At 40.8% G+C, this 10,982-nt stretch overlaps 2 protein-coding genes across 2 annotated transcripts in view; both read left to right on the forward strand.

The window, feature by feature from the left end:
- Nucleotides 1-859, forward strand: part of CMSS1 (cms1 ribosomal small subunit homolog) — a 245,938-nt gene extending 245,079 nt beyond the window's left edge. Inside the window, exon 10 of the mRNA XM_082304043.1 lies at nucleotides 589-859. Within this exon, the coding sequence (XP_082160169.1) occupies nucleotides 589-672 (84 nt within the window). The 3' untranslated portion in view covers nucleotides 673-859. The remainder of the gene's footprint in view (nucleotides 1-588) is intronic.
- Nucleotides 860-2,001: 1,142 nt separating this feature from the next.
- Nucleotides 2,002-10,724, forward strand: LOC309600812 (cell cycle control protein 50C-like; the record flags this gene model as incomplete). The annotated part of the gene is made up of 7 exons (XM_082333425.1): nucleotides 2,002-2,214; nucleotides 3,038-3,148; nucleotides 4,412-4,513; nucleotides 5,903-5,993; nucleotides 8,078-8,215; nucleotides 9,214-9,423; nucleotides 10,537-10,724. The coding sequence occupies 7 exons, from the start codon at nucleotides 2,002-2,004 to the stop codon at nucleotides 10,722-10,724; spliced, it is 1,053 nt and encodes a 350-aa protein (XP_082189551.1).
- Nucleotides 10,725-10,982: the final 258 nt, after the last annotated feature.

Consider the following 10,982-nt stretch of genomic DNA (forward strand, 5'->3'; position numbering starts at 1 on the left):
AGCTATAAAGAGACTCTGGACTAACCATGATGATAGAGAATCTTGTGTTCTTGCTGAAGTCCGTAGTCAGTATTTACTCTCAAGTATATTTGTCTTTTATCTTTAGATAAGCAGTAAGCCGCAGTCATATCCGTGTTATAAACCAACGTACGTTGCATGCAGCACATGTAGACTTTATGCTCGCTTTCAGTCAGGTGTCTCAGACAGAGACAACATTGTGGCTGTTGTAGTGCAGCACCGCCCTTGGCCTACTTGATAACCTGTTGATACTCTGGAAAGTCCTGCAGGGATTTTGCAGCCCAGGGTGGGTCTCTTGCTGTGGCACGCTTTATCAACTCCATACTGGCAACAGCTTAGCTCTAGCCCTGTTAGATGGGACTGCACGAGCCATAGTTGTACTTTAGGATTGCAGAGCAAATGTTAGCTATTTTAACAAAGTGGAAGCATTGTATAGCTCAGGACCTTGTATGGGAACCTCTTCTTTAATTTCTAGTTCTATAGTGGGGTGCCTGAGTAAATAAATAATGGTATTTAGCCAAAGCATTGTCAGTAACCTTTGATGCTTTCTTTCTTTTTTGTTTTCTTCAGATAAAGAAAGAAACAATTGACCTACTGGAGACGTGTATTATAAAGCTGTGCAGAGAGGGGTCTGTGAAGCTGGGACTCTTTTAATAGTTCTGCCAACAAGGACGTTGTTTGCAGCTGCATTTTACTATTATTCTGTCTGCAATTGGGAAGTGATTAACAGGTGATGGAATTAAGAATTTTTACTTTTCAGAGGTCTATCAATATGGAAAGAATGCACATTGCAACTTTTTCTGAGTTTCCTTTTAATAATAAAACAGAAGTTTTGTTGGTAGTTTTAGTATGATTTTTATTGCAGGAGCAATGTGATATTGAAATTAGAGGTACATTGCATTCACCTGCTAGATTTACTACTATGTCACTGTTAAGACTTTGAAGATGAGCAAACTTGAGTGTGAAAGTTTTTGTACAATTCAGTTCTCTGTTATCTCCCTCTGCTGTCCCAAAGGAGACCTTTACTTCTCTCATAAGAGCGATAATCTAGTTCTTGCCTTAGAGGACCTTTGAAAATGTATGAATTTCAGTAATTTGTCCAAAAGGTATTTTTCATCCATCTGTTCTAGAGCTGGCCAAATGCTACTTTTTTGCTATTACATGGTAAATTATCTGTATACTGAGGGTTTGTTTTGGTTAAACTGTTGAAGTGTGCAAAAAATATTCTTCTGTTTGTCCATTTAAATTAAAAGGCAATGATCTCTGGGTGATTTTTCTGTCATTGTGGATAGTAGGGAATGGATGTATTTTTTTCAGGGGGCAAGATGGAATAGAAGTGAGCAAATCATCAGCATCTTGGAAAGCTACTGGTCCCAATCAGATGTTTTGAGAACGAGTTGCCCTTTTGTGATAAAGAACACATAACCTTTTTACAACTTTAAATTGCATCTGAATCAATAGCAACAAATGTAGTAGGTTAAGAAAATTGATTTGGTCTTCCAAAGCAATGTTTTCTGTACAGTGCTGTCTCAGCACCTGCAGTCCTCCCCAGCTGGAGTAGAGCTTCTTTCACTGTGTGTCATGCCTGTTAGCTGGGCAGATATGGAAGTGAAGGGAGAAGAAATAATGCATCTGAGATTACACAGAAATTCCAGTATAGCTGGCAGTGTTCCTGCAAATGAATAAGACATAACAAATCCTACTGAATTGTGGGGCAGGAAAAAACATATATTTAAGCTTTTCCAGGAGGCGTGAGCTGGACACCCTGACCAAAGTACACAATCGTTTGATTGGTACAAGCTGATCATGGGGATCCAGGCACAAATGTAGAAAATGAGGAAGGGAGAGATCTAGTTAATAAGTAATTCCTGGCCATAACGCAGGTTTGAACAAACAATACAGTCTCCCAACAGTAAGGACAGTATCTCAGCTTAAACACTCACCAGCACAAGTATATCATTCCTTCTTCTCACCAAGAAGAAAATGAAAGACAAGACAAGTTTTATTCCGCAAGAAGGAGAGGCGCGTCCTTCCAGATGTCCAGATAACAGTGCATTCAAACAACAGAAGCTACCAGCTTGGAAGCCCCAGCTTACCATTGCGAGTGTGCTCTCCAGCTTCTTTCTCACAGGCGCGTTCTGCCTTTCTGTGGGAGTCTGCCTCATACTGTCTGCAAACAGCGTCAGAGAAATCCAGGTTTGTTTAGGGGTGGTGTTCTTAGATATTCTATGAAGAAGAAACATTTGGAGGGAAAAGGCTTTGAATTTTTGCTTCTGGGTAAAGATGATAGCAATGGCTTCATGCCTTGGACATGTGTCCAGCAGCCAACATTCCTGTGAAAATCCTCAGAGATCGTAGGTCACCGATAAAAGCTGAGCATTGGGTGGTTAACTGGGTGGTAGTATCTGAATATGGGTGGTAATTACTGCCACTGGCTGGTAATATCGAAATGTTGTCATTATTTCCTGGGTTTTTGAAGGGAAATAAACTAATCCCTTTAATAGCATTTGTTACTAGAAGAACATACGTGTTTGCTGGGGCAAAATCTTAAAATACAGGGAGCCCTGATGTTTAAATGCCACCTGGAGGCAAGGTTGGCTAGACCTGTGGAAGTGTTAATAGACTCCTGGTTGGAGCCAACTCTCAGCTCTACATCCAGGCTGCTCAAGAGGGGTGGGCCATAATGCACGTGGGGATTTGTCAGGCATTACTCGGTCAGCCAGACCAAGCTGCAGAAGTGTTCTTCACTCAGCACTCCTTTGCCGAGGAGCAGATGTGGAGGTTCTGCAACAGTCATCAAAAGGCTCTAAAACAGCTTTAAAACTAGGGATAAAATTTGTGAATGTTCATTGAGGCCAAGTCCTGATTCTCTGCCTCTGTCAAATTTTAACAATGTTTTTGGCAGTCCAGAGTCACTTAGAAGAGAGCTGCTCTGAGGAGTCTTGGAGCTAAAACGCTAACCTTTTCCTATGTGCATGTCCTTTATTACAATATCTCTGCTCGTTCGCTTTCCTGACAGATTGATTATTCAGATAAATGCTCAGATTGTTCAAAACTCCGTGAAAATTCCTCTAATTGGAATAAGGAATGCCACTGCTCTGTTAATTTCACGCTAAAGGAAGGTATATTGGTAAGTGGATGGAAAAACCAATTCAAGTTGCTTAGTACCTCCTGTTGCTTATATCCCTGTATGATAAAATACACTAATTCTGCTCTGTAGAACTCCTGAATAAATTTTCTTTGTACTTTTTAAAAACATGAAATACTCAAAATTTTTATAGTTTTGCCTTTGCTATTCATTTTGATACATGTTAAAAATCATCAAGACCAGGCTACCTCTGTCCTTAGTTGGGAGATGTTCAAGGAGAAGATGGGGATGGAGGAAATGGTGTTTGATTGTGAAGATGACTTCTCTCTGTATCTCTCTCTGAGTCAGTAGCACACCCTTGCCCTTGGCCTGGGGTTAGTTGTTACTGCACTGCTAAGCTCTCAAATGGGAAGGAAATCTGAAGCTCTGACCGCTTGTCATAAGTAAACCCCTGTGTAGTGTTTTCTGCAAGGGTTATGCTGTTAATCCCCAAGGTCCTTGAAATAGTTCAAGTCTAGCCCTGTCATTCTGCAGTTTCATTTGGGAAAAGTATCCTTCATTTCCTGCCCTAAACTACTGGGTTATGTTGCTGAGACTGTTAAAATGCTTCAAGTTCCGCCAACGAGATCTTATGCTTAGTACTACTTAAATGGGCCCTTAAAATTACAGTGCAATTTAAATTGTAAAGTCACTTTACGGTTCTTCAGTATTGAAGAGGCTGTTAAAATACTCTATAATTCTTCAGATTACAGTGATGTTTGAGATGAGAAGTTCATTTAACTGGATAATGTTTTTTTATAATAATAATCCTCCTTCTTGCTCGTATTTGCCTGCTTAGCATTCTTCTTTTAATTACAGGACTAAACTTTCCAAAGGGTTCAAATAATTGATGAGAGGCGGCCTTATTTTTCAAAAAATCTGAAGAGCTAATGGGTACTTTTTGAAGTTTTTTGTGCACCTTCTTTTATGGAAAATGAGTATCTGTCTCCACGAAATTATTCATAGTCATTGCAGGTTCATGGCCAGCCACGGCATCTTGAGTAAAATAATAATCAGGCATTTTTATTTTAGGTTTCATTTGATGATTTAGAGTATATTTAATTTTGCGCCAAAATACTAAAACTTTCAGTTGAGGTAAAGACTGGATTCTAGCCAGTGTCCGCTGAAGTAATTGCTTGGAACGTAGTTACCAACATTTAAATATGAATTGAGTACTCTCTTCCCCTCTCTTTTTTAGCAAGTAATAGGATTTCTCTTTGTCTACATGAACTCACCTTATTGAAGGGATTTATCCTTGAATTCTAGGGTGATGTTTTTATGTACTATGGCCTGCAAAACTTCTATCAAAACCACCGTCGATATGTGATATCAAGAAGTGACGCACAATTGTTGGGTCGAAATGTAAATGTAAGTTTTCTTCTTTATATTATGAGATCGTCAGTATTTCCATCAGGTGCATCTTTGGCCATATGGAGAGCTAACTAGGCGTAACTGTAAGTGTGTTAACATGGCTTAAGGGAATAATAAGGTACAGATTTTCAGTGTTTGGTCTCTGCTTTTATGATCGTTAGGGCCATTATGTCTAATAAGTTAATAAGAGACAAAGATTGAGGGGATAATAAAAGATGTCAGTCCAGTGTTGCAATTCTCAAATGTGCACCTTGTAGGGATGCTGATTAAAAATACATTGTCTTTTTCAAATAAATTTACAGAAAGCTTTTCCTTCTAGTGTTTTCAGTCGTCTTAGCCAGAAATGTTTTAAGCTGTGCTTATATTATAGGGATAGGGAATTAAGTTATTCTAAGTCTTTCATTTTGCCATCTGGCTTTGGAAGTGGATAAGCAGCAGGAAAAGGTAATGGTGAAACAGGTGATCATGTAGCATTCTGCAGTATGTAACTTAGAGGTCTAAAGAGGAGGCTAGGCAGCATCACCTGCAGCAGGCCTGCATAAGGAAATTGGAGAATGCAATCTTTGCATTCAGTTTTTTTTACTTACAAATCTAAAACATGTTTTCTGTGGCTTAAAAGTAGCATTTCTTAATATACACACAGTCCACACACTGTCCTCTCAGTACATATGGTGATTGTGCCATAATAATCTGTTATTTCCATAAAATGCTTCTTGTAACTCTCAAGGCATGTTCCCCATATAATCTGCTTCTCCAGGTGTCCAGTCAGCTTGTTTGCATCCAGGTGCAACCACTTTTGGCTTTTGTGCCAATCAGATACACAGCTTATTAGAGCTATTTGAAAATGTTTCTGTGTTTAAACCTGAAGATTTATAGTTTCTCATGAACTGGGGTAGGAGAGATGTGATAAACTTGACATGGGCTTTTGTTTTTCATGCTGTGTCTGCATACAGCAAGACTTCCCCACACAGAACTGCAGTAATGTGACTAACTGCATCTGCTGTTCTCCACCACTGAAGCAGTCCAGGTCAAAATTAAAAAGAAGGAAAAATAAGATGTTCTAGGGTAAGCCAAGGCTTCATGGAACATTTTAAATTGTAGCTATGTTACAATAGCAGATTCCCAAATAAGTTTTTGTAGCCTGGAGTTTGCAAATCCACAGCAGAATTTGGTGAAGACCTTAAGTTTACTTACCGTGACAGGGAAGGTGTTCCTCAACTACAAACCCATTCATTTGGATGTATCTCTGAGGTGACCAAAAGGTACTGGAGACTTAATTATTCAGTGGCTTTTCAGAAGAAGGAATGGGAGGAGAACATTAATACGAGCAAGCCAAAACAAAACCCCCAGGTTCTGTGCCTGATTGTTCTGTGACCTTGAATGCAGATTCAGAAGAGCTACTGCGCGCCCTTCACCACCTACCGAAATGGGACGCCCATGGCTCCGTGCGGTGCTATTGCCAACAGCATGTTCAATGGTAAGTAGGTACCTTCCACATCTGCTTACTAATTGCCACTCAAAACTATGCCGTTACCCCAATCCAGCTGAGTCCTGATATTGCCAGATCTCTGTCTTTCTCCCACAGAAGGTTTTTTTGGCAGTGGTACTGTGGTGAATATGGGGCTCTGCTTCCTGCTGTTTAGTAACTTGCCCCTCATTTTGAAACTGAGGAAGATTTTTCATTTACTAAGATTTTTCATTTACATATATAAATATACAACAGGACTGAGGAATTGAGTCCCTGGTGAAATAAGGACCAATGGTACAACAGATTTAGTGTACTTCCTTGCTAAAAACCACATTCTTCTGCAGTGATGGGAGAGCCCAGATTCTGCCTTCCCACAGTGGTGTGCTTAGAAGGAGGTGACGTGTTCTTCACCTTGGTTTGGACCTTTGGATCTATGTGGTGCATTTTGCTCTTTGAATGCTGGAGGTATACATAGTCTTACTCAACTTGATCCCAGGTTTTGATCTTGTTTATAGTAACCTAGTGGGCATAATCTGCCTATGAGTACATTGAGGCTGCAACCTAGGGGGCTCCTAGCCATGAATGCTGGCAGATTTCAGAATGGATTTCTCTGGGAGGAAAGGAGACAAAAAGACTTCTACAGACTGTTCTCCCCTACCCCGTCCTTCTTGTGTCTTGTGTGCCTCCCCACTCTTTTTTTTTTTTTTTTTTTACCTGTTCCACGCAGCAGTTGTTGGCAATGCAGCAGCTGTTTTCAAGAAGCTGAGCCACCCACACCAGACTTGTGAAGGGCAGCTGCACTCAGTAACTTCCAGATCCATTTGATTTTCACCTGCCTGTGCACCCACCTGCTCTCCTGGAAGTCTGATTTACTGGACTGGGTTCAGATGTCTGAATCCCCGCTCTGGTAGCTCATTTCTGTCCCTCTGCTGTGAAAGACGGTGCTTCCCATTCACTTTTGACAGTTTAGCTGGTTGTCTAATCGCCCGCTAATCTTGTTTCGTATAATGAGGAAGATGGCCAAGTTCCTGCCGTGGGAAAGGTTTTTAACCCAAGCTAGCAGGTAAGGGAGCTGTCAGACAAGCAGTTAAGCAGGCAGAGCTCAGAGAATTGCAACTCTCTTTAATAAACCAGTGACAAACAGCTGGGGATGTAGTGGGGCACAGAATGATCACTTACTCAGAAGAGTGTGTCTTAAGAGCCTTAAGGAGCTGTGTGAGCACAGGTTTTGTAGCAGGATAAAAAAAAGTATGTTTTCATTGATGCTCATGCAGTTGAGTTATGTTTTTCATGTTTCCCCCCTCCCCATCTATATCGTCTAACTATTTCCCCCCTCCCCATCTATATCATCTAACTATCCCTGCCTGTCATCTCACTGGCTGCCTAGGTGTTTACATAGTTGTTAACGAGACCTAAACTGGTTTTGCCTTATGTTAAACTAATCTGAGGAGGAAAATATAATGGATGAAAAAAAATGCTTTTTGCCCAGCGAAACAGGATGGCATGGTTAAGCACAATTTTAACTAAACACTTTTTTGATTTAAGGAACTGTTTGTGTCCAAGTTGGTAGACAAGGCCTAATTAGCATAAAACTAAAGCAAAATTTTCTCCAAAGAATCATGGATTCCCTTGGTGGTACTTTCATCTCTCCCCTGTTCCCTGAAAATAGGTTATATATAACAAAGCAATTTGTTCAGAACAGCTGTCAAAGAAATTCTGGGGAAAGCTAACTAGGAGAGTAACTAGTTCTGTAACTAGCTAGAGAGCTCCAAAAATGATTTGCAAAGAAGTTAGTTACAGAGGAGTTGATGGATGCAAGGTATTGCACATATTTCTACACAGGGATTCAATAGGATTATTGTTAGGGGCATGTTCAGTCTTTAAAACTTCACAAGTTCTAAGGCTGTGGAAGCTTAATTATTCTTGTGGAGTATACAGTGCTCTGTACACAGTCCTGATGAAACCTTTCCCAGGATTTTTTTTGTTTTCTGTTCATTTGAAAGGTGCTTCAGTGTGTCACTTTTTGTTAGTCATGCTGGCCACTAGAATGACTGTCTTTTACTCATACGTATTGCTTCTTGTATTCCCTGCAGATACTATTGATCTTTTTTACAACCTTAACTCATCTGTTATTCAAGTACCACTGCTGAAGACTGGAAACAGTTGGTGGACAGATAAAAATGTGAAATTTCGCAATCCAGAATCATACAATCTCTCTTCTGCATTTGCGGGTAAGAATGGTTCCACTGGTATTCCTTATTTTTCAATGGCTTCCCTCCCTCCCCGTGTGTGGAGGTCTCCCATTCTGAGATGGGAATTGCCTTTGGGAGGAATACCTCCCAAAGGAGGCAGGAGAAGCAGCTTTAGAGGGTGACTGAGGGCAGAGGCCAGATTAGCCAAAATATCACTTTCTTTTTTCCACTGCCCACAGAAATTGGGAGAAAGTGGTTGGGAAGACTGAAGTTAGCATGCATCCACACGCTTCTGTATAGTTTATTGTAACGCTTAGTCTATACAGAGAAAGCAAGGATACAGTCATTTTATTTTTTTCTACTGAAAACACCTATGAAGGAGAATTGCATTGTCACATCTTTCCTTCTTCATGCTTTTGCAGATTCTTAGGCAGTTGTGAGCCAAGTGAAACTGCCATCTTCACTAGTTCTTTCAAACGGCTGTTTGCTAGGACTGGTTCCTTGTTATGGTTAATCTATATTGCAGTGGGACTGAAAGTTCCCTGTTGTGGATCAGGGCAGTGCTGTGCGGGATGCAATATGCAAGAGTTCATGATCTAAGTAGTGTTCATATGGCAGATTCTAAATATCATAGGCTGTGCCATTAGACTGCAAAAAGGTGCCTACAGGAATAAATTAATGTATAAAAATAAAGGCAAGCTCCTCATTATAGAGAGTACGTTGCTTGCTGAAGGGGCAAGAATCCAGAATAAACAATATTTTCATTTGTGCAAGTCACTTTTTCTTTCCTGTACTTGATGCTTCTAATGTGTAGCAACCCCTGGGTACTGTTAAACTCTGTTCATTCATGATTGAGGTGAGTGGAGATGCTTGGGTGAAAAGCGTTACCTAGCATATATGATTTCCCAATACTGGACAGTCTCGTGTCTCTTTCGTATCTCGTATTCTATGTTGGTTGTGAGTGGGCCCAGAAGTTAGTAACCAACCGCTGTTTTTACTGACAGTATGTCTTTCCTGGTTTCCTTCTTCTTCACCAGGGACAGCAAGACCTCCTTACTGGCAGAAACCAGTGTATTTGTTAGATGAGGAGGATGAAAGGAACAACGGTTATGTAAATGACGACTTCATTATCTGGATGCGAGTGTCAGCCTTTCCTACATTCAGAAATCTTTACCGTCGTGTCAGCCGGATAAGGAAGTTTGCAGATGGCCTCCCAGCAGGGAATTATACTTTTCATATTTCCTATAGTATCCTTTCATATTGTCCAAGACACTCCTTAACTATTAGATACTTACAACGAGATGGAAGTGGATCGGATTTGTGTAGTAAAATGGCAAAGAAACCAAGCAAAACACCTCAAACTAAATCACCATGAAAAGACCTAGTTTTGAGGGTGATGAGACACTACAAGTGGATTTTCTTTAGCGTGTGCAGGTGGAGTTAAGACATGTGACTTAAATGGCAGCACATGACTTTGGATTTCACTTCTGAGGGGGCTACTTTTGGCTGGAGACAGCACATGGGAGCTTTACAGGAAGGGTAAAACTGAAGAACGAGAACCTGAAGAGATGACTGAAGATGTTGTTTTAGCTGAAATATTTAATAGTGGCCTAATTAGGTGCGTAGCCACCCTTACTGGGGTGCAAGAAGTGCCAGAGGTCTCCCTGCCGTTGAGAGCTGTGCAGGATGCCTGTGTCAGCAGAGCCCTCTGCCGGATTCGGGCCATGTGCTGACTGGAACTTTTGTGCTGGGCAAAATGCACTCTCACGCTGAACAGCGTGAACTCTGCCGACTAACGCACTTGTTTTGTCAGCAGGAGTTATGTCAAGACGACTATAAATTTCTCTTCTCTCTCAGCCGATAGGGCTATGATCTTAAATGATGTAGCACAGTTCTATTCTGAAAGCTTCCACGTGGAGAGGTGAAAGGTAAAATCATATAACTTTCTGGGCAGCCAACATATTAGGTAGAGGTGAGCACTTCCCCTCAGTGAGAATATGTGGAGTATCATCATGATAAGCTGCCCAAAAGGCTCATTTTCAACTTAGTTTTCATAGCAAATTAACACAGTAGCAGTTACATAAATTATGAGTCTGAAATTTATAATGTAAAAAAAAAAAAAAAAGTTCCATGTTCACACAGAGACTGTACCTAAAATAACTGGATTTCTTACCACCAGCTGCTACTGAGTTTTTGGACCCCAGAATAGCAGAGACATCACAGACCAGGAATTTTTGCAGCAAATGCAGATCTCCAGACCCTTTATGCCTTGGAAAGGATTTGGAGCATTTACCACTACTTTTTCTCCTCCTGGAAATAATGTAAACAGTGTTAGTGAAACCTTAACATCCTTCTGTCAGATTTCCCTGTTACCAAATTCAAGGGGAGGAAGCATGTGATTCTTTCAACCGTGGTATGGAGCGGAGGAAGTAACCCATTCCTGGGAATTGCCTACGTGGTTTCTGGCACAGCAGCAACCCTGGCAGGTTTTGTCATAGCTGCCATCCACTTAAAGCTCAGAAAAAAGAAAACATACTTTCAGAAGTAATAAGGTTCCCTGGCTTTCTGAACAAAGGCAAAGGTGTGCTGTGAACGAAGAACATGCAGCACAGACCTTTCATTCTTTCCCCTGAGCTCTGGATCTGTTTCAGTAACAGGTTTGGTGAATGTAAGCAAGTTGAGGGGCAGTGCTATTCCATCATCCAAAACCAAACTTACCTGAGGCTGCATTCTTATTAATGTACGTGTGCTCCTAAATTTGTTTCCTAGGAAACTTGCAGTGAGATGAGCTTCAAACAACAGATAG

The sequence above is a fragment of the Platalea leucorodia genome (assembly GCF_965183815.1).
Source record: "Platalea leucorodia genome assembly, chromosome: 2".
NCBI lineage: Eukaryota > Metazoa > Chordata > Aves > Pelecaniformes > Threskiornithidae > Platalea > Platalea leucorodia.